At 40.9% G+C, this 24,303-nt stretch overlaps 1 protein-coding gene across 2 annotated transcripts; it reads right to left on the reverse strand.

Annotated features, from left to right (window-relative positions):
- Nucleotides 1–1,479: 1,479 nt before the first annotated feature.
- On the reverse strand, nt 1,480–18,740 carry SNX3 (sorting nexin 3). 2 transcript variants are annotated; one of them, XM_086745055.1, is made up of 4 exons: nt 18,436–18,723; nt 6,202–6,297; nt 5,699–5,823; nt 1,480–2,163 (listed from the first exon to the last, which is right to left on the reverse strand). In XM_086745055.1, the coding sequence occupies exons 1-4, from the start codon at nt 18,595–18,597 to the stop codon at nt 2,058–2,060; spliced, it is 489 nt and encodes a 162-aa protein (XP_086601181.1). In that variant the 5' UTR covers nt 18,598–18,723; the 3' UTR covers nt 1,480–2,057. The 2 variants fall into 2 exon arrangements, with proteins under 2 accessions (XP_086601181.1, XP_086601182.1); XM_086745056.1 differs by lacking the exon at nt 5,699–5,823 and having other exon boundaries at nt 18,436–18,740.
- Nucleotides 18,741–24,303: the final 5,563 nt, after the last annotated feature.

A 24,303-nucleotide genomic window follows, 5' to 3' on the forward strand; every position in this document is an offset into this window, starting at 1 on the left:
CAAACTCCTAGTATCCAGTGCAGATGTCCCGTCGAAGCAGAGGTTAACACTCAAAAGTCTCCACTGTGGAAATAAGAATACTTTTGATATCAAGCATGCAGCTTTTCCCTCTTCAGCTTCCCGCCCCCCCCCCCCCCAGTAGATTATACACATTGTGATATCTTTTCAGGACAGAATAGAGCATTTACTTTGATTTCTGAAAGAAGCTTCTCTCAGAAAAGAAAAAGAACCCCTTACTATGTATCTAAACCTAAATACTAAAACTTCATCTACATTTAGCCCTTCTTTCTCCATTTCCAAAAGTAACTCAGCTTTTAAGTGTGATCTAACTAGCACAGGGAAATTTAAATTGATTTTACATTATCAAAACTTCTTGAAAAGCTAGACAGCTCTTGGCTACAAGGGGGTTGTGTCAGTTTTGGTCCCTGGTTTCATTAATAGGACCATTGGAGAGATTCAATAGTCTTTGTTAAGTATGAGGGAGAAAGAGCAATTATTTGAGCATCTAACTATGCAATCTAGCTAATCACCAGTAATACATATAATCCAGTCAGCCACCATTGTTTTGTCAGTTCAATCTTTTACATCCAGATTTCCATAAAGTGAGGTTAATGGTCTTATTTAAAGGAAACTAATAACTTTGTTGAGAACATCCTACAAACCTACCAGCAGTGATAAGAAGTACTAAAAAAAAAAGTAAAAAGCAGCAGAGCCAAGTCTAAGCCAACATGTACTGTTACCAAGTAGCACAAAACACCGGCTCAGATTGCTACTAGAGTGTTCTTGAATCTGTTTTCAAGAGCATCTGGATATGTAACTTCCATGACACATTTGAATGCACTAAGGGAGCTTCTCCAGCCATAGAAACATCTAGTGATAAAGAAGACTGCAGAAGTGTTGCTTGTGAACTGCAGCTCAGGCATCAAGCACCTGCATTTGACCAGTGGTCATACAAGCACACTGCTACAGCTTCCCCTCCTTTAGCGTTCAGGGAAGTGGTCTATGATCACATCTTACAGCAGGCTTGTATGATACTTCATATCCCTAGTTGAATTTGTAAAGCAGAGCTACTTTAATCTAAGACTGAAGCTATAGTATATTACAGGTTATGCCAACATTCCTTTCTCTGTGGGATGGTACAATTTTTTCTTGCTAGTTGAAGCTAGACTGATGCTTCTCATACCAAGCAGAAAGGTACTCTTTCCCCAGACTTACTGAAGCCACAGATCTGGTGACTGTCTACCATGAACAGGATCCAGCTTTGTTTCCACAATACAGAAACAGCCTTCAATACCTTTATATTTTCTTTAATGCTTGAGCAGTGAGTGCCAGCATCTAAGTGCTGGCTGCTGGTAACACAAGACTACATTGCAGAAGAGCATTGCAGCAAGGCTGAAACACCAGTTCACTTAGCATAGTCAAATCCCTGCTCCTCAGAAAGTATGAGATAACCCACACAAGCCGAAGAGTGACAAAACATTTGAAGTGCATTTTCACTTTTATTTCAAAACATTAGACAAGTTACCTTTGTATATAAATTTGATTTGTTTTCCTCTTACAGAATATAAAGATAATTCCCTCATTACTTCAGTATAAAGTGTTTTACAAGCTTGAAGACAATTGCATAAGTGTTTTTCACACAGGGTATCAGAAATAAAGCAGTCTTTCTACAGAAGTTCAGACAGATGACTACCTCAGAGACAGCAGAGCAGTTTAGTCAAATACAAGTGAACATGTGACACTACAACTGTGCAAGTTCAAGTAAGGCCAAGTCAGTAAACATTGTTAAGTCATTGCAAATAAGAGTGGAAAGGTTTGTGAGACATTGCAAGGGGTGGATGGTCTCATAGTATAATACTCTTAAATCAAGGATTCAGAGGGATTTACCTAGAAGACAAGTGAGTTCTTTAATGCTATAAAGCATATGCAAAGACCAAGCAGTGTACTGATATTAGTGAAGACTTCGTGTCTGTTTATCCTCAGCATGCTAAGACAAACTACAACCTCTTAAAACCAAGTGTAAGAACCACTAATGCTTGAGAAGAAGGTTTCAGAACTCAAGTATGTCTTATTTTGGATGGTGTGTAGTTTTTGTCTATTACTTCATCTTGTAAGAACATGTGAAGACAACGCTCGTTCTGTGCCAGTGGGTGGCCTGCAACCCTGGAGAGGGAAAAAAAATAAACATTAGTGCTAGCAAATCAAGTCTACTTACAGCTAGCCAGCAGAGAAAGGTTTTATACCAGTAACCTATAGTTCTGCACTTAAGCATAGATCTCACTTTCAGTTCACTGTTGGTGACTTGAATGACATCTGGCAGCAAGATATGTCACTCTACCCTGGATTAATTTAGTCCATGGGAACCCTGAACTACCTCTGATTCTTTGGAAGTGTGTTATGTCATCATTTGTCACCTGCAACTGAAAGCACTATCAAAGTGCCTACCCTAGCACTCAGAAATCTGGAGCTAAGCAAAGTAGATTTTTACAGGTCTCAATGCCTTTGACACAGGACTCCTTTCTAAAGGCAGTTTAACCCCTCAGTTCTCAGTGTAATTCAAGAGCTGTTAGTCCACACAGAGTTCAAGTCGTGCTCCACCAGGGGGTGTGAAGGTCTTCTGAAGGCTCTGACACTGTTCAGAGCAGTGACTTACCATGGTCACTATTCCTAGCACATGCAGGCAGCACTGATGCACAGCCAGAGGGCACTGGGCATGCTGTTAACTGCAGATTTCTTTACACAGGAAACACAGGAGACAGAGCTTGTCTCCTCCAGAAGTGACCAGCACCTCTACTGTAGATCTAGTTTTGTTCCACATGTAGACTAAGTCACCATCCTTTTAATAGTAAAGTAGCCAAAATTGAATTGGAAGACACTCCCAAGCTTGGAAGAAAGCCACAAGGTATTGCATTTAAAGTCTTAAAAAAGCAGCCTTCTGTATAGGTAAAAAATCCAAGATAATCTGAATCTCTAGAAGTTGATTACTTACAGATACGAAAACCTACACCAGTTTTGTTTGAAAAAGCTTCATCCCATTGGGTTAATCAAGACAAGCTTGTCCCTTTAAGAGAGAAAGCCCTCCATGCTCCCTAGGACAACCTGTGTCAGCCTTACGGCCTCCATATCTGTCAGAACATTTCTAGTCTAAATGGAAGTTTAGTTGAACACGTATAATACATTGTCAACTGCTCAGCATCAGTACTTCCAAGCACTTTTGTGCTTCTTCCCCAAATGTATCATTAGTGCTTATTTAACCACAGGACAGACTCACCTGTCACTACTCATTTGTCACAGAGAGTGTCCTTTAATGAGGAAGCTGAGCTCTCCTATCATCATTGATAGATTATTTCAAGTGCAGCCACAAAACTTATCAACCTTGCCAGATTCTAGTAAATAGGCAGCAGTCTCAGGCACTAGTTCACAAGGAAGACAGCCTGGAATAACTAGTTTGAATTTCTTACCCCCATCAGACTGAAGTTTCTGGCCTTGAACTTCAAAAGAAAGATATACAGAAGAAGATGAGGCAGCAGTATATTTCTTCTCCCTTTCAGGAATGCTTGCAGATTGGTGGCTAAATTGCAAGACTAGGTCAGATGTCTCAGATTCCACTCTTAGTTTCACAAATACCTCGCTCTTCATTGGCTTCTCCTCAATATTCTTCAGTAAGGTGACCCTTACACACAGCAGCTGCTGAACTTCAACAATTTTCACATATCCCAAAGTCAGATCCAGGCAGACAAGAGTGTTGCAATATAGCTACTCCCTGTAACTGTCATTCTAGGTGGCACTGATGGTGGTGCCAGCAAGCTGACAGAAGAGAGCCGACTCACATAAGCTGCACTACTGTGGTTTAGTCTCTCTAGGTTTTACACCTAGAGCTTCTCAACTACATCCTAGATGTTGTTAACACTCCCGATATCAAGAACTGCCATTGGTGCACCAAGATCTTTTTTGAATACAGTGGTATCAGTTAACTGAGGGACTCTTCTCCAGTTCTAAGAGCTGATACCAGCTTTGAGAATGCAGTAATATGAATGTATTATACAAATTACCTTCAGGTCTAAGTTCACTAGTACTCAGAGTACTTTGTAGAAGCCTTAAAGCTTCTACATGGTTCAAAACTTAAATTAGCATGACCAATTCATCAAGCATATAATACTATTAGAAAAAATTGATGAGGCTGAATAACTAGGAGTTGTGCCTGAAGAGTCTTGTTCCAGTTGTACTCAAGTCTGCCGCTGCATCAATATCTACATTAAGAGCCTGCTTTTATGTTTCAAAGGAGGAAAAAATGACCAAGAAGTTCTAGATTTCTACAAGATCAGGACTGAAGAAGTGATACCAGTAAACTGGCCACTCCATTTCTGTTAGCTATACTGAATTGTTCAGAGATTCCAGTAAAGATGACTGTTTCACTACTAGCTGCTTCAGAACATAAACAGCCCTCTTTCCCCACATATTGCTAGACTCAGCATACAAACTTCCACTAGGTGCACTTCTTCCACATTTAATGTAGAGTCCCAAGCCTGCATGAATGAAAGCTGTACTGTACAGTCATGACTGCCTTATTCTACAGCCTTAAAACACTCACATTCCATCTTACTATAAGCACATCTGCCTTCATGTGGTGTAAATGCAAAAGTAGATGCCTTGGAAACTCATTCCACTTGCCTTTGAAGAGAGGAAAGAGCAGTCTGAAGCACTTCACCTGCTCAGAATCATTAGCAATACCTCTAAATTGAGCTAACAAGCTACTATGTGAAGAAAAGCTTAAGAAATTGCACACAGTCACACTTAGCTTACTTGTACAAGACATGGTGCTAGTGAACTAGTCACTTGCAACTCCCAAGCCATGAGCCTGAACTGACTAACAATAACTGTCAAGCAGATGAAGCTTTGGCTTAACTCAGACATCTTCTGTTGCTGTTAAACAGCATTACTATTGAACAAGATGAAATGCTGGTGGAACTGACAAGCTTGAACTTTTAAAGCAAGCGGTCCCAAATCCAGTTGATCTGAACAGGGTTGGCACTGAAGATCAGAAGAGATGGTTAACTGACAGTGGCTGTTCTTATGCACTGTTTGGATCCACATTGTTAAAGAGTTGAAAGTAGCTCTTCAGATCAATATATGGATAGTGGTTAGTAGTGTCAGATGGTAGAAAAAGAATTTTAAGACTTTGTCACTATAATTCCTGCTCACCCTTTGAAAGGCAGTGACAAAACCTAAAGTGTTTATCTCAAACTATATATGTGCATACCTCAGGTAGTGTTTTTACATCTTCAGAAAGATTCTTATGATGATTAGAGAAAATATGCATCATTACACAAGCTTATAATACCTCACAGCTGCAATCAAAGTAAACTGCTATAAGCCCATTGTAGGCTCCATTGTTCACCCAATAGAGGACACCTTTTCAGAAATGAAAAAGTAGAACTATTTTAAATGCTATAATTTTAGTAGTAATTTGCATAAGTTAACTACAACACTAACATTCATTTCAGCTGTTCAGGTAAGGACTAAGATATCCAAATCAAACACTGAATAAGCAATGTTATTATGTCTTACTGCAAGATTATGTGGAAGTTACTATTCTGAACCTAGTGCAGCTACCATAGTTAGAGAATTAGCAGCTCTAATTCTATTTTCCAGAGCTGAGTTCTGGGTTTGTCCCCAAACAACTAGACTCAACACTTACTTGTTTATGAATTGTTCAAGAGCCTGCTTCCTTTCCTCTATAAAGGAATCATCAAATATGCCATCATCTCCTCGGAAGGGGAGCTGACGGAGAAGAGCTTTTCCTGGTAGAGGTGGTACCACAACCTGAAAGATTGAAAAATGTGTGTAAGCGCAGCCTGTAAGCAAGTTTATACACCTCCCATGCCAACTCTTCCTCCTACAGAACCCAACTCAATCACACCTCCAGTCAAGTAATAAAACATGACCAGAGAAAAACAATGACTGCTCATAGAGGTAAGCTGAATTCAAGTAGTCCAACTTTAAATTAACTCAAAATCATTAAACTGCCTCTAGCATCGTATATCTGAAGTTTGCTGAAAGACTGCCACAGTATTTTAGTTCCGGACATTTTAAACCACAGTATCTGCTCTACACAATATGTTTTATAACAAAGATAACATTTCAGTATCAGTACTCTTAGTATGTCTATGAAGACATGCATTTACCTTTCATTTTACTCACCTTGCTTTCTCTTTCTAGTTCATTCCTTAGCCACTCAAAGTCACTGTATCTTCTTCTTACTGTAGATTCTTTCAATTTGAAGATAGGTAGATTTGTCTGAAAACAATAACATAAGCTATTAATTAGACAAATTAGAAGTTTTGATAAGCAGAAGCAAGCTGTGTTAAATTACGAGGTAGTTCCACTTATGCAGCAACACTCAAGATACAGAAATACAGATAAAGCTGTAACCTACATGTGTAAGTTGTGCCTCAAACTGCAGAACTGTGAGCCTCATTAATATGGCATTGTAATAACTGGTATTTTGCCATCATATTACCTAGCAGAATAGCAGATTTGCTGGTCACTTCAGATGTTCCCAAGGTTGCAGAAGCATCCGCTATTCTTACCGTCTCACGAGCTGGGTTCCCAATGCCAGCATATGTACAAAATCAGGGGGTGTGAGAGAAGTTGTCTTAATTCACACAGGCTCCTCTTATTGCATTCAAGGGAGCATTTCAGGTACCAGTATAAGACACCAACCAGGCTTCCTGTGCTCTTCTGCTACCTGTTACAACACAGCCTCCAACATCTTTAAAAACCAAAACCAGTGAGTCCTATAGTTAATTCGTTCACACCAGATGAAGCTGAAGATTTGCTAGTACCAGCTGCCAAGTTTGACTACTTTTGAGCCAGCCATTCTCAGCTAGTGTCTTTTGTTTTTTGCTGGTTTATTTTTTAAGTTGTAAGCTATTTCAGTCAGCTTCTAGTCCCAGTTTGAGTGGATATCCCTGTACAATACCATTCACAGACTGTTATGCTTAAGCTATCATTGAGTGATATTTTTTGCTGCTCAAAATAGGTTTAACTGCAGAGATACTTTGCTGCACTAGGTAGGCCTGTGACTATGCGCCATTGTATTACTGCCAGCTAATAACGAGTTTTTTGACCGTCACAGTTCAGAAGTACTTGAAAAGTTAGTTGTGTTCTTTCACATTATGCTACTTAGTCCATAATTTACAGATTATAAAGTACAGAACAGTATTCTGTTATGAAATCTCTTATTGCTAAATGTTTACGTTTCCAAGCTTTCCTTCCCAGGTAAAACATTGTTGATTGTACTGGTGACTAATAATAAATTGCACTTAAGACTATTACGTCAGAAGTCAGGCTTTATAAACAAACACTCTCATCCTGAGGATAAGAATACTCTATTCAAGAGTGAATAAAGCTAGATTCCCCAGAGTGCATGATGGAGATTCCCAGAAGTACTGGATTATTTTTCTCTGATTTCAGCTATTGGCTTTCCAAGCAAGTTCAGCCTTCCACATTACAACATCAACCCTTTGTCAGTGTCTTGGGTAGAAAGTCCTTTATGATATTTAACATAGGCTCTCACCTGCAGAATATTCCATTCTCCTCTCAAGTTACTTACAAGAGGGATTAGAACAGAATGAAAGTGGCTATAAAAGAATAAGTTCCCAGGTCTTCAGGAACTCTTTTCATGCTTCTGGGCATGAAGTCTATAAAGTTAATCTCTAAACAACATCTCAAGCTTACAGGTACAATGTGTGGGTAGAAGTGCCAGTTGAGCTCATTTTACCTTCTACATTTCCTTTTGAACTTCTGACATGCTAGCCCAGCCAGCAAGTTGTAGAAAAGGACATTTAGAGTACTTGTTTTCCCTTCTAGTTGAAAATAATCTCCAATTTTGACCATAACCACTACAAATGTTCTGACTGTAGAGCACACTAGAAGGCTCACATTAAGTGGCTTACAAATCACAACTTGACAACTACACGCTAAAGGAAAGTATGTGACCCCTGTCCTTTGGTCTGGATATGACTTAGAGCTATCTGTTGAGATCAACTTCTAAATCTCATGTTTCTTAAGACCCAGAAACTGCAGCAATTCTTCTTCCTCTAGAAATTAGTACTGACAGAGCAATGTTCTTCAGATATGCAGCTGTTAGAAAGGATCTATTTTAAAAAAGGCAATTTGAGAGTCCTGTTTTATACTGCTTAATCTATTTACATCTTAGGTCCCTATTTTTAACTCGGGATATATTCATATCTAAAGTTACTATATGTGCCTCTCTCATTAAGGATTACTACCCTGTTTGAGCAGACCCCTTTTTCCTTCAGTAGGAAGGGTTTCTGCATGTCCCACTGCCTCCATCTACCATATAGGATATAAAAAAAGTTAGTCTCAGCTTCACAGTTTATGTTGAGAGTTATCCTTGTTTAGTCACTGAGGTGCCAGTAGCTGTTCTGAACACTATTAGTGCTTTGTTTGCCTGCTAGAACAGAGATAAGAGTAAGGCACAAAACTTGAAGTCAGGCTAGTTTTGTTTTTTTCCACACATTTCTCCCTATGCACATTCAGCTTTATAGCGTAGGCTTGCTGGCCGGCTGGCCTGCAAAGTTTACTGTCATGAAACTCATGACCTAGTTTGGCACAACCCCTGCAGCATAGCTCATTCCTGATAAATTCCGCATAATTACTGCAGCAATTGCTTCTTCTGCAGTGTAATATTTAAGTTTCATTTTATCAAAAACATTTTCAACAACTTCCCAGTACAAAATCATGCCTCTTAGCAGTCTGAATGCAACCTGAAAGGATCATGCATTATTTAAGACATTAGACAACCAAAAGTCACCAGCAAGAACTGCAGGTAAAGCCCTATTCCAGCAGGACTAATAAACCAGCTCTGCAGAACTCCCACACAGCCCAAAATCCTAAGCATAGAAAGATGCTAAGACAAGACAGATTCTCTCTAGCACTGTTTCTGTATCAAACTATATATAGACACTCATCAGGCTTTCTCTGACTACAGTTAAACTAGCTGCATCCTGCTGGGTTGAGTTAATGGCCAAGCCAGTGCACTGGAATAAACACTGTCAGAACTGGTGCCAAACTAAATTACATATTTAAACAGTAGATCACAAAATCAGACCCTTAAGTCTCTCCTGCATTCCTCCACTCAGATGCCAAACAAGTTTCTACAGTTGTTTGACTAGTGTTCAACAAACTGGTAGTGGGAAGCAATGGTTGCTTGCTAATAGATTTCAAAGCAAAACCTGTATTCACAGCAAGCATGTTCCTTCAGCTATATTTACATCATCATAACATGTTCAAACTACAAGCCCAACTCCAAGCTCAGGAGGTTCCCAATTCACCTTAGAAGCAAATGACAGTCCTAAGACAGTAGCCTGAATAACCAGATAAAAGTCTCCTAGCTGTTACTATGGTCAATCCCAAGCTATGCCCAGTTAGAAGTGTGAAAATTGTTTATGCATACAAGTGAGGAGACTTTTATGGGCAGAATGCAAGCAGTTTGAGTACTAGTCAATACTGTCCATTCAGCTTCAGATACACAGCTCTCCAATACAGCCATTCTGTTACACAAGTTACCTTAAACACAGAATAAAAAAAATAAAAAAAAGAGTACTTAAAATTACTTAGAATTATAAAGTGTTCTGTTATTTAGACTAAAGAGCAAAAAGCCTTGCAAATAGCCAGACTTGCTCATACAAATTTGTTTCCAGACATAAATTGAGCACAAATAGCGTTTGGGTTCCTTCAAAGAGCATGCTGACACACCACAAGATTGACTCTTAATGTCACTGCAGCCCAGTCCACCCCCACAACTGCAGAAACTCCACAGCTGTAGTTGTCCAGGACAGTTTGTGGTAAATTTGATTAATTTCCCCATCTGCCAATGTAACACTCACCAGTAGCACTGCATTGCCCATGACTCCCACTCTTAATGGAGTGAGGATAAAGCTGCACTGTTGCCATAGCACCTACTTTGATGTTGTCCTTTCAAGTAGGTTATGGTAGCCTTCATACAACTCTATTTCCATTAAAATAGAGTGGAAAAAAAAGCACTCAGCTCACTTTTGATACAAGTTTGTGGCCTTGGCTCTCAGAAGCTAAATTCAAGGGTTTTTTTTACTTTCTCTTAATCCAAGCTGTAATCTTTGTCAAGAGACCACACCCTTTGGCTACTTTTACAGTAAGCTAAGAGCTCCAGAGTATTACAGTAAGAAGAATTCAAGGTGGATAACAAAGTATTATTGCTTTCTTAAAAAAAAGCAAAAAAAAACCTGCTGTCCTTCAGCACAAAAAACCCCAAGCCCTGGCTCCAACAGTCTACTGTTACTCAGAAAGCTTGCCAGTAGTTTGTTTCCTTCCCGACTTGACATAAGCAGCTACCTCCCTGTTTCCTACAATTACAAAAAGCAAGCAAGAAAGAAGGCAAACATGCTCTAAACTTCAGTCCTAGAAGATTAGATTTTTGCTGTGTACTTGACTGAAGGAAAACCTCTTTCTCTACTGCAAAAAGTCAGGTAATAGGTTATTTTTTTAAGTTTGTCCTTTTGATCACAGCCAAATTCTACTGCCTTCCCTTACTGCCACTTCGTGTCCAGGTCTACTGCAGATATATTACATGCAAAAAACCCTAAAGTTAATGGAACACTGAAAAATGTGACCATGTCTATACACTCAAGTTTTAAACAATGCTGACTTAATTTATACCAAGAACTATAGAACTTCCCCACTCCACAGTACTGAGACATGGAGCTAGGATCTTCTCAAAAAGTAAGGCAGTAAAAACCTAATAGCAACACAGCCATGAAGACTATTAGTCTTAACTTTAGACAAGAGTCAGCCTTTGCCATGTTCAATGCCCTGAGCTGCTCTATGAAAATCAGTGTAGAGCTGTTTGGGCTTTTGCCAAGCAGCATCTATCACCCATCTGATGAAGTTTACCAACATCATGAACAGATGAACTATGATGTGTCATGGACAAAATGCTCACTACAGGATAAAAACCTAAGACAAGCCTGGAACAACAGAATGTTTAGTGGTTTATTTTTCTTCAAGTTGCATCCTTAGAAGCTCAGAGTAAAAACAGGGGCTCACTTTAAGAACACCACATTCAGGCAAAGAACACACCCAGACAGAATTAGTAACGCTAGATCATCATTTCAGGGTTAGCAAGCATAAGCATCCTTTGAAATAGCAAATATTCCATTTAAAGAGAAGAGATTGCCACTTTTACACAATTGCAAGGTGTCACTGCCACATGCTCTGGTTTGGCCTACTGTAAGGTTACCATTCATTTCTCATTGAGAATGACTGAAAAGGGACCATGTTAAATTGATGCTTTATCAATTAGGTGACATCTAGTAGCTACAGTCAAATAGGGCTGACAAAACTGCAGTTAATTGCTACAATTGATAGTTTTTACGAGCAACAAAAGTTTTAGTGTGCTTCATGAGCTAGAGGCAGTATCCAAACACTTCAGACATGCAAGAAAGAGACAATTAATAGTATAGAAAAACACTAGGTAGCAAAATTTTCCTCTTCATATTTCCAGGTTTATTGGAGCAGTAACATTCACATTCTTAGGCAGTCATCTAACAGATGGGGCTGACAGCTCCTGTTCATTAATTTGTAGCACATCTTAATGCTATGGGGACTCTGCAGCTTAGGCCCATAGTAATAGTCCCTGAAGCTTTATTTCCATATATAAAAGTGGCTTTAAACCACTAAAGATGAAGCTTCATTTTCTTCTGGATTTTAGAGTAAAGTTGCTATACACTAGCTTATAGTTATAGGCCACAAAGCCAACACAAACTATACTGCTATGTGCCCCAGAAGATCCTCCCATGGCAACAGTTTTGAGCTGGATTCTCAAGAAATAGCCACAGAAGGCATCTGTTCATCAACCTGTTTTCAGGTGGTAAAATATTTCGGTTTATATCTTGGCTAGAAGGCTAGAACTTCTCCATCCTTCTCACATCAAAAAAGTTAAACAGCAGCACTAACTACAGACCTTTCTTTCAGTGCTACAGCTTCTAGAGCATTCAGATGATGTATTTGCTAAAACAGCCTCCAGCAGTGCAACTGGCATTGCATTTACCAAGTGAAAAAACTAAAGAAAATACTTCCCCTACAGTTAGAAGCCCATAAATCCACACTGCATTATTTATTTCCCCAGATGAAAAAAAAAACAAAAAAAACCCCAAAAAAACAGTAGAGACCTGACTGCTTTAAAGTTCAAGCTGACAACTTTTGGCAAGCCCTCTAGAAAGATGTATCAAAATACTCTGGCATCACATGTCTACCTGGATCACAGCCATTTGTCCTACAAAGATTAGTTACTGTTCCATTTGATTTGGTCTGTTCAGCACTGTACTAGACTGCACTCTTAATATACAACAATCAAGGCCTGCATTGTATGTGCAGAAATAAAAAGAGTCGAGCCACCAGTTAAACTAATATACTAATAAGAAGTGCTATTCAGAGACTTGGTTATTTTATTTACACAGTAACAGATGCCAACACCAAACTAGTTCTGTACCTTTGGACTAGGTTCTTGAACCTAGTTTAATCAAAAACCTCTACAGCAAAATCAGTTGCTCAGAGCAAATACATGCAATAGACTTGTAAATCCACTCTCCTTGCTTTGGAAGTTTTTCATCCAAGCCATTCCACTTCTATGTCTCCCTAGTCAGCATCCTGGGAAGCTCTTAGCCTTCCAGTTATATTTTCTGAATTACCGCTGGAGGGAACAGTTAATGTTCATAGAAGTGTAGTACTTGGGCTGTACAACAGAAAGACCAAGTCACCTGAACCAGTGAACTTTTATTCTTTGAAGAGGAGTCTAAAAATATCTAACTGGTAGCAGTATCTAGAATAGAGTACTAAAAGAGTAATTAAATACAGTTAGAGCAGACTTGCAGCATGATGCAAGATTTACAGTAGCAGAGAAATAAAGAATTAGTGCTGATTATGCATCCCTAAACATATCCACACTGAGTCAGTGTTTAGTCATTACTCTGCCACAAGCTTTACTGACTGTGAAACTGAACAATGCTGAAGTCAACTACATATACCAGCAGATTTGATTCTTCTTGTGGCAGGAGGAGAGTCTGCAACTTCAAACTCTGCCAAACACATGAAGGACATGAAATTCAGTACTGTTCAAGGACAGAATACTTCAAATACACATTCACCAGATAAAGAGTGCCACTTTGCAAAACTGTGGCATAAAATAAGTGCTTTCTGAGCAAGTTATGCTTACAGTTCATTTACCACCTTACTCTGACTTGATTTCATCACAGAAGTCAGACTACTACAAATAGGCCAAAATCCAAATATTGTATCCAAGCTAGGTCTGGAAAAAAAAAAATGCTTGAGAACAGACTTTCAAAAGTAGCTCAAGTTTAGCAGCACTTTGATACACTTCCCCAATCCTTTGAGAACAATACTATTCTTAACACCACAGGCACTTCGCTGCCTGCATGTTCATTTCCTTCCCCACACCGAGCCTACGTAGTCCAGTACCTCTGCAGGTCTACGAAAGGCTTTCTGCAAAAGATACAAAAAGGTGATTGCTGTCTTAAAGAGCATTGGTGCCACCCAAGCGATGCATTTCACAACATCTGGAAGCACAGCAGCAAGGTGTTACCTTTCTACACCTCAAGACAAGGCACTGAGCTGTGGAACTTCAAGCTAAGGTGTGCCTTACTGCTGAATTAATCATACTGATTAGAGGCAACAGGCCATTCAACATTAAAGAGCAGAATTAAGAAGACAAAGGCTTTTTGTTTAAACTTTGGTTTGACTAAATAGAATTCTTTAACTACTTGGACTACTAGCTCCTGTAACAGGTATTTAATTAGTGCTAACTGTTAGTTTGAATATTAATGATTTCTCTGCAAGTTCTCATTAACCATAAACAGATAATTTAACCTTTTTTTTGCCTAGGTGACAAACTCAACTAAAATGGGCAGCACAGAAGTCATTTTTACAGAAAAAAAAAATAGGCAAAATGGTGTTAAAGGGATATTTTTCTAAATGTAGCAAGTTCCTGGATATACATATGCTTTGTTGACAGTATTCTAACCAATGTGCTTATCTCCTATGACACTGCTTTTACAGTGGGTATACAGCTCTGAAGCGTGTCACCAGTTACTGAGTCAGAGTTAGCTTGTAAATCTTAAGTCTTGTCTCCTTAAAGGGTTTAGCAACTGAAGCTGCTGCACAGAATCTGTTTGAGCAAAGATGCTCCTGTTGACCCACTTACCAGGGAAACTGTCTCAACTACAGTAGAAGTCAAATGATACCTGGAACTGGATTGAGGATGGCAGACATGCTATAGGATGATAATATGACAACTGTCATTTGTTCTACGTTTGCGTCCTGGAATTCAGAGAGAGGACTGGCTTACAGCCCATAAAAAGTAACAGGTATTAACATGCGCTTGCTGAAGAGTGTTGACATGCACAAGCCCACCCTCAAAAGGCGTAATAAATAGAAGGGAACCAGCACCCTTCTGGTGGTGGTTCCAGAGTGAACAGCTAGTAAAGACTCATGAGAAACAGCATATGGCACATAAGGGTATTTACACTGAAAACTTAACTTTTGGTTCACACTTTTCCTGAAGAGGTAAGGGCAGTGAAATAGTTTGTTGTGTTACTTTAGCAAGCAGTCTAGTTGATTATACTAGTTTTAACCACTGCACACATTTAGATTACATGACTACTTTATTTTTATTTTACTAGAAAAAGCACTTGGACCTTTACAGCCTACTGCATCATTCTTTTTAGCTGACCCTGAGCCTTTACACAAAGGATATGTTAGAATGGTAGAAACTCACTGCCTAATGCTGCTGATGGAAAGTAAATTCTCAAGTACCCTGTCAAGAGCACGACCCACTCAAATTTGCTATTTTAGTACTGCAGCACTGTATTTCCCATTTCTGAACAAGACATTTGACTTTCATTGCCAAGCTGCACCATAGTGGCATACCGCCACATTGTGTGCCTTATACTGGCTGCTACAGTGGAAAGCTTTCTGTCATCACCTTGTCCAGTTTGTCAAGAATAGAACGTTATTTAATGCAAGTTCAGGCTCAGAAAGTCAATACATCGGCCAAACAACTATCTGTGAAGTAAGCTGCCCCACTGGAAGTGTTGTATAGATTCTTCCTGCAGCACTCCTAGGGAGCTTAACTGCTTGTGGAAGTACCATACATTTACCACAATGCACAGCCCTCCCACTAGCCTGCACAGAGACACACGCTATAGAACACTTTCCTAAGTACCGAAAGAAAACTGACTGGCTTATCCAGTAGCATATTGCTAAGTAGTCTACCCAGAACTTTTGAGTTCCCCATTAGGCTTTCCAACTTCCACCAGAAGTTGATGAGTACAGCAATACAAGAACTAAAGCATGAGGTTGTTCCACTTGTTACTTTCAAATCAACAGATACGCTTCTGCTGCAATACCAGTAGAAAGCTTGACAACAAAAGCTTTGTTGAAACTGCAGTATTTCACACAAGTACTTTTTGCAAGTTATCAGTTATCAGACATCAGTTCAAGAGCCTGCTAACAAACTCAGTCTTCCCAATAAAGTTAAGCTTTGAGATTCAGACAAAGCAATAAAGATAGAAGTACCCTTGGACCAAGTTTGTAAACACCATGATAACAGTACAAGTTTAATTGCTTCAACAGAAACTTGAATCTCAGTGTCCTCTCTGACAACTTTTCTGGCTTAGCATGATCTCCAGCTCTAACATGAGACTATCCAATAGCTTTTACCAGAACTTGGCAGCAGTTAAGTCATCCATTTCTGCATCACTTAACATTTTAACGCTGGTGTTAGTTAAAGGCATAACTTTCCAGATACAACACAAGTAAGTCACTCCATCTTCTCAGGTTTGGTTTGCTGACACTGCTAGCACTTCTGCGGAAAACTGCAAACATCAGCTGCTACTTTCTGTGACCACAAGCAGTTGTCAAACCACAGGGGCTAGCTGATAGCTATTGTCTGCCACACTCCAAATAAGCAGAAATTTAGAAATACAATACTGTAGCAATTCAAGTTCAACCTCTTCTCCCATGCCAAAACTTGCATATTAGCAACATGGTCTGTATTCTGCTGAGAAGCAGTTAATTGATACAAGTTTAGACAGTGAATGTAATTCTGCATGACTAGTATTACCTGCTCTGTAGCCTTCCAGCATAGAGACATACAAGTCAAATTTGCAGTTTGTGATAGCTATGAATGTACACAGCATGGATGCACTATACATGTACAGTAATGCACAACTGGAAAGGGAATGATCAGGTCTAGTTGAATGATTCTGAATTATCAGGAATGATAAGAGATAGTCGTGTATACAGACATGCACAGATGCAAGTAAGGAGGGTGGAGGATGCAATGTTTATATAGTAGTCAGGCTGGGAGGAAGAATAGAGGAAGGTCACAGTATTATCACAGTGTATGTTTGTTCAAGTCATTTCTAGGTCTTCATTATAACAGGAATCCAGAATTTTCTACCTCAAACAGGTTAATCTTAGCCCATGTGCTGTCTTGAAATCTGTTCTTCTGCCAAAGAACTTTAGTTGGGGATTTACAAATATTATTATTTTTTAATCTCAGCAGACTTGGTCTCATTCCCAAGGCCCTATCATGGCTAGGTCCCTTCTGTATCATCTTCCCTGGATCCAGCAATTCCAAACGCTCAGTCTCATGGAAGAAAAAGCTATCAGGAACTTAAGGCACAAATTCTTCCCAGCAAGGTAAAGAATTACATCCTTCTTTCCACTAAGTGGATAGCTAGGGTCCTGATAATGGCAGTATAATGCAACACAAGTCCTAGTTTTTCCTCACGTAGAGGTCAAATACAGGCTACAATTGCTTTAGTTTATTCTTCCTGCCCTATGGGCACATCCTGAAACCTGAGAATAGTTACTGGAGCATGATCTTCATCAGGAACATCAAAATTAAAGAAGTATCCTCCCTAGCAGCTTTAACTCTCAGCTGACACCACTTTTTAAGCAAAGTTACACTAAGCTGAGAACTTAGACCTTTAGCACCAGAAAATCTACACAAGGTTTTAGTCTTGCCTAAGGAATTTTAGTGACAAATGCAGCCCTCAGCTGAAACCTTCCCTGCCATGAAGGCATGCGCACTCTATTGCATCCATTGAAAGTAGAACACATATTGCAGAGAACATGTGCAGGGGGTCAATGAGTTCATCCCCCCTCCATTACTGCCTGTAATAACCGACCAAGTTCAATCAGCTGTGAGAGAGTAAAGATATACAGTGTAGTAGACTCAACCACAAGCTACAAAGAAAGATAAAATGGTGAGAGGTCATCTTTCTCAATCCAGCTTATACCTTGCAGCGTAGACTTAAAAGGGTACCCTGTCTAAAAGACATACCAGCTACAGGCAAGGACCATGCCATAGATATTGCATTTTTCTGTCCACTCCTCCAGGCTGTGTTTATGAAACTAGAAAGACCGAGGAACATAGCAGTGATTTCACATAGCTTTTCCCAAGCTCCAGACTACTAGCCTTTGGGGCAAGTCAGTGAACACAGCCCTTCCAGCCAGAAAGGAACAAGTTTAATGCTACAAAGAAAAAGTATTTCATAGCACACAGCAATGGACAGCCCAACTTACAAGGCATTCAATTTATATTTCAGGTATGAAATAAAACAGGAACCCTTCCCCCATTTACACTCACCTTACCACTTCAGCTGCCTTTGATCTGGCATGTGTGCCCACTGTACTTATTTACACATTCTCCACAGGTTTCTGAGGCTGCTGGAATGCTGAACTTGACCTCCTTCTCAGGGCAGATCCACCCATCATACTACATCTCAGAGAGCTAAGAGTTTGCCCTCTTCTATTTACTTAGAAACAGAGAAGCAATTGCTGACAGGACAGCAATATTTCAGTCTAACAGCAACTGTGCACAGCAGTGCCAAAAGAGCGTTCTGTCCTTTGGTTATCTTAACCGAGATGTGTTGCCTTAGCTACCACTTGAGAGTTATCAGCTCCGGCCGCCTGCAGAAGCTGGGGCCTGCTCTCCTGCCGAGGATGAAGTCCACCGCTGCTCAGCCCTCACCTCCCCCGCAGTACTCACCGCACCGGCTGCGACACGGGCCCTGGGAGACACGGCAGCAGTCCCTCACCGCCACCGCGGCCCCGGGGACACCCCTCCCGCTTCCATAAGCCGGGCCGGAGCCAAACACCGACACACGGGTCCCGCAGTCGCCTTCTCAAGCCTCCTACCCGCGCCCGAGGCGCCGGGCCCCGCCGTTACGGGCAGGTACTCGGCGGAGCTGCCGCCTCTGGTCACCCGCCTGGGCCCAGTTCAGCCCCTCGGCGAGCAGGAGCGGGGCCGGTTCCAGCACACCCCGCCACCGGGCCGGGCCCTCTCACCTTGACGCGGATCTCGTAGGTGGTGAAGCGGCCGCGGCCCACCCCCACCGTCTGCGGGTTGCCCACGTCGATCTCCAGGAAGTTGCTGGGCGGCCCGTAGGCGTCGTTCAGGTTCTGCGGTTTGCTGATCAGCCGCCGGGTGTCCGCGATCGTCTCGGCCATGGCGGAGCGGGCGCCTTTCCCCCTCCTCCTCCCGGGAGCGCGGCAGGACGTTAGCGAGGAGCGAGCACCGAGCGCCGCCGCCCCGCGCCGCCCGCCCTCTTATCGCCCCGCGGCCAGCTGACTGCCCGGCAACGCGCACCCACGCCGCCGCCGCCAGCGACGCGCCCACCGCCCTCGCGCAAGGCACGCTGGTCTTTGTAGTCCTCAGGGCCACCTCCTTCGCTAGGGTCCACGCTGCCGCCCGGCTTCCGAACTACAGATCCCGGCGTGCGCCGGAGGAGCGGCGCGGAGGCCGTGACAGCTGGGGCCTGCCCGGCGCTGGCTGCGGGGCTCGGCCCCGCTCCAGCCGGCGGCGCGGGGCCTCCATGGTGGGGGCGGCTCAAGTCTTCCCGCTAATTCGCGCTCCTCGCCTTGGGGCCCGCAGTGAGTCCCCTTCTCCCGTCCAAGGGAAGGAGCTCCTGTGCGGGGCGGGTTTTGGGGGGAAGGAGGCTTGTGCGGTGCGGGCGGTCCGGGAGGCCGCGCAGTGGGGTGGACCCCGGCTGGGCCCGGCCCGCGGTGAGGCCGAGGCGGGGGCCTCTGTTGATGTGGTAGCAAGGTTGAGGAACATAGACACAACGGCCATGCGATTCAGTCAGCGCAGCGGCAACCTAACTGATATTTTTTAAACCAAACGAGGTTTTAACAACACACAGCAGTAATAGCGTATAACTCCTGGCTGCGACTTTTCACCGGCAGCCCTTAAAGAGCACAGAAAGGGAGGATTGCTGGTACAGATGAGGAATCCCAGGTAGGTTAGGTTGGTGTATTAGCCAGAAACATAACCTATATCTCAGTGTAAGAAAATAAGAAATTATTTTTGCAACAGCATTGTCAGTGGACATGAACAAAACTATACCTATAGAGATCTGGGAAAAAGGCAATGCCGTAGTCAAGATATGAAATGGTGAGGGCCAGGATGAAAGGGCTGTATAGGAAATGATGTATATGCAAGCTGTTGGACAAAAAGGAATCAGCCAGGTACAAATGTAGGCTGGAGGAGATGCCTACTAAAACATCTGTGTTGAAAACAAAGTCTAGGTTATTGACCCAACTGGCAAGCGAGGTGGCAATATTGTCCATAGTGGCCCTAAAGCTTTTAAAAAATAGAAAGTTCTTGAATTTTCATAAATAATATGCATTTAATAACAGTGAAACAAACTGGCCAAAATTTTATATCCTCACAGCTTACACAGGTAAGAGTTTGTTCACATTTCTTTTACAAATCATAGGAAAGGTAAATTGTGTTTCCAGAAGGGGACAAAAAAAAGGGTGGTTTAGGACATTGAAGAAATATAGAAAGAAAAAAGAATGAGAGAATGGCGAAGTGGGGCTGATGGGATTGTTCCCTCCTAAGACGTTGGGTCTTTGATTCTTCTGTACCAGACTCAAGTAGATGGTGTGCTACGATAAAATAAATGTTGCCAAAAGAAGTGGAATGTTTGCCTTTTTGGTGCACCTAAGACATCGGTGAATGGACATTATATTAACCCATGGCTAATATTTCTAAATGGTTCTATCATCTTGGAGATCTTCTAGAATTTTTTTTTATATCTGAGAACAGTACCCCTCCGATGATTAAAAGCGTATATCATTTTAGCTCCTTATGATAGTGTTTTGGTGACACTAAATTCTATGTCTAAACATGTCACAACACTCTATCCAGGTAGAATGAGACAATAGGAAAACTAGTTACATTTTTTTTTCTAAAAATCTGTGTCTAGGCAGTAGGCAAAATAGCAGACTGCCCATAAATGACATCTGAGACATTAAAAGTTAACATCTATCAAGTTTGGTTAGCAGTTATCTATGTTAATAAAAAGATAATCAGAAAGCAGAGATGAACCCAGGGTACAAAAATAGCCCTTCCACATAACCAGTATGCTGTAGGTAGTTCATCACTGAAGTATTCTTTCTCCCCCTTAGTAGTGCACTTTCCTTACATCCTTTCTGCTAATAGCTGCCAACCATCCAATTTATATTTATATACAGAAATGAAGCTGACAGTTTTACCAAGAGGGAGTGAAAGGGAGCCTTACCTGAATTATACTAGTTATTAAACTGGTCTTCCAGCAAGGCAAGAAAAAACTAATTAGTCCTACTGAGATTATATATGCACGCATCTGGATAAGCTTTTGTTTGTTACACAACCTATGCTACCACATCGGACTGCAAATGTGAAAATATGGCAGAGCACTGGTATTGTCTTAAGTATAATGTATTGTCTGCTTCCTAGCCAAGCCTGGTTTCATTATCTATTTCAAAGCAACAACAAAAAGTGCCTAATACTGTACATTTGGGAAGCTGGTGAGCCTATGATGAATCAAGAATAAAATTTGTTCTCATGCTGGGTAAATACTAAAAGTGAGGCTTAAGTTGAATGCTTTTCTCATGACGTACCGTCTTAGTGCCATTGTTCTATCTGCTTTTCCTAACAGAGATAAGAGAGCTGTATGGAGGCAAGCTACAGGGAGTGAATGTTTTAGTGCCCGTGTGTCAATAGCATTGGTAAGTAAGGAGGTTACAGTTATTTGGTGAGGTCTCCCATCTCTGTTTTTTCCGTTGAGGTCAGATACAAATCCTCTGACCTGGGGAGACAAAGGGGAAGAAGCCCTGCTTCATGAGTAGCCCCTCCTTACATCACGTGAAAGCATGCGTGCCACACTGGCTGATAAGGCAAAGAGAAGGAAGGAAGGTGAGGGAAAATCAGAGTCCCGTGAGCCTCCTTCTTTCCTTCCAGCCCTCAGGAAATGCATTTGTTTATGTTGAATTGTGGTTTGGTTGTTTTTTTTGTGATCCATGAGACTGGAGTTACATTATCTGTAGTTGTTTCTCCTTGCTAGAAAGGTTCTTCTCTCAGGATGAAGGTGAGCATAAATTCAGAAAAGAAAGTTTCAGTTCTGTTTCTGACATGAACTTTGGGCCAAATTTCAAATCTGGAGGGAGAGAGGTCAGCTGTGTTTGTAGGTGCAAAGGTTAGATTTGAGGAAACCAAGCATTTAGAGTAAAACCAAGAGATTAGGTACTCATAGATTTGTTACTACACATTATTTATTCAACTACAACACAAAGATTTTCTGGCATAACTTCAAGTGGCAATATGAATACCAGAGTTTCATAGCACATACCCACAAAAGCAGGTATTAACAGATAGATGACTAATTCTTAAATTTGGTATAGTAATACCTCTCGAGTAGTTTTTTGTTTCTTTCTTTCTTTTTAAAATAAAAAGTCACAGTTAACTGGTGAGGAAACCAAATCCCAAATCTCTCAGTTGTTCGGTTAGGATTCTCCAGCCTTCTGACAAGTGCCCAGGTTAAAACATTTTAGTCAACACAGGCACATTTTGTCAAAACTTGTTGGGAATGCTGACTCAGGATATGGCAAAACCCACAAGGCATTGAACTAATTGTGCAATGCTTTATGTGGAAAAATGACTTCCCAATTCCTGCATTAGCTGCCAGGGATTTGAAGCATGGTATTTAAATGTCTGCCTTGTATACTCATCATCCAGATAAAAATATTACACATATAAACATAATTTGTAATATTCACATATTTTTATATTATATGTATGTATTTATATTCAGATTTAACTATTGTATTCAATTAATCTTCTCCCTTTTTACACAATATTATCCCTTTCAACAAGGGATGATTCTCATATACACTTCTAGATTCCTTAATGTTTAAAATGTCATCCACCATCTCACGGCATTCATTTCTGAGAGAAGCTGAGTAGTGTCCATGTAACTGGAAAACTGTGCAATGAATTTCTAGCAGATTGAGCTGTTTGAGCTGTCTGAAATGCATTCTGTAAACGGTGAAAATGGCTGTTAAGTGCATAAGTTTGGGAACATTTCTGCAGCTTTATTAATCTGAGGCTTTGTAAGCAATGTAGACTATTAATAGTGTATTTGATTGTCTCAAAATAGATGAAGTTAATACAAAGTTTACTCCAGAGTGTTTTGACATAATCCCAGGAAGATGGCTTTTGATAGAAACTGTGTTGATGAAAACTAGCCACACACAAAATCAGTTCTCAGAGAGCAGGCTGAATGACCAGTTCTAGATCAAAAGTACATTTGGTTTCCCATGGTGGAAGTATCTTGGAGCCTTGCAGGCAGGTAAACCCTGCTCTCCTTCTGCAGAAACTTAGAGAGGATCTGGCAGAGACCCAAAGACCCTTGGACACATACAACCCCACGGGGTTCAGCACATCAGAATTACTAAAAGGAGTGCAGTTTACACCACTAGAGGCTAGAGGGGCCCTCTGGAGAGGTTTTATTATACCCCTGACTTTTATTCCTGTTAAAAACCACCTATACTTTTGGCTAGCTAGTAGACTAGTAGTGCAGCTGGATTGAAGAAGCATCAATTTAATTTCTACACAGTTGCAATGTCACATTTTTGGAGATGAGCAAAGGGACAGGTACAGGGAATGCAGTATACAAATGGAGCACGGAATGGATCTGTATCTATTACAGGGCATTAACCATCCTAATCTGCAGAAGTGTACTTGAAAGTCCTGTTTGTTTAGGTTAACACCAAAATATGGTTTTGCCAAGTGCTTACAGCTGATGCAGGGGTGTGCAATACAGTGTACGGTGGCATTTCAGAGTTTGCAAGTGTATAGAAGACTGATAGCATTGCAGAGAGTTTATTCACTTAGGTAGAATATGTCAGAATAGACCCAAATGGGAAGTTTTTCTATGCTGCCTTGGATAACAAGGTTAAGAAAAAACAGTGACAATTTAAATAAATCAGATGTTTTTGCTGAAGATTATGCTGCCATTTTCTCCAATTATTCTTGACATTTCACCCATTCGTATTGTGATCTGAGTTAATAATGGAAGAAAAAACGTCTCTTGTTGCCTTGTTTATTCTTTGTTCTCAAGGAGATAAGCTGTTTATAAAGATAAGTTATTTGTTATTTAAATCACTTTTACTGAAGTTGTTTGTTTCCTTGTTTGAGTTTCTAAAAATATTGCAACAATTGCGATGCATCTTTGAGACGTCTATTCAATTCACTATGATTTGCACTGGAATTCAATCCTAAATGGGCACAGGTGTTGCTAGCTATAACGTGCTAGAATGAGTCAAAATCAATAAATGCTCAATAAAGGAAAGAGGAAAGAAAATGCTCTGAAAACAGCTCTTTTAAGATGCGGTAAATTGGCGCTCCAGTTCACTACTTACTTAGGTATATAGCACTGAAGATGTGTCTGGAGCAACTATATATTTTAAAACAGCTGGATGTGTTAGAACATGATTTCAATTACTGTTAATATTTTCAAGATCATAAACATTATTTTTAAAATTAGCAATACTGTTCAGGATATAATCAACTTTTGTTTGCAAGCCATTCTGTAATGCCCTGATGCAACATTTTGCTGTACTCTTATAAAAAAAAAGTTGATTAACAGTCTATGAAAATGACTTGCTCACTTTCTCATGTTGCACAGGAATTCTGATGTTGCAGAACCAAAAGTCAGTTAAAGCATTTCCTTTGTGCTTTACCAGGTGTCTTGCACAATGTACTCTGTAAGCAACATCTTTTGAAGCCCCATCCTGACCTTTGGGTGCATTTTTGGCAGGATTGAAGGGCCAGCCAGCAAACAGGGCCAGCGATTCCCAAGCACCGGTGCCTTTCCCTTGGACCGCAGGCTT

This window comes from Chlamydotis macqueenii, chromosome 3 (genome assembly GCF_036417535.1).
Source record: "Chlamydotis macqueenii isolate bChlMac1 chromosome 3, bChlMac1.mat, whole genome shotgun sequence".
Classification (NCBI taxonomy): domain Eukaryota; kingdom Metazoa; phylum Chordata; class Aves; order Otidiformes; family Otididae; genus Chlamydotis; species Chlamydotis macqueenii.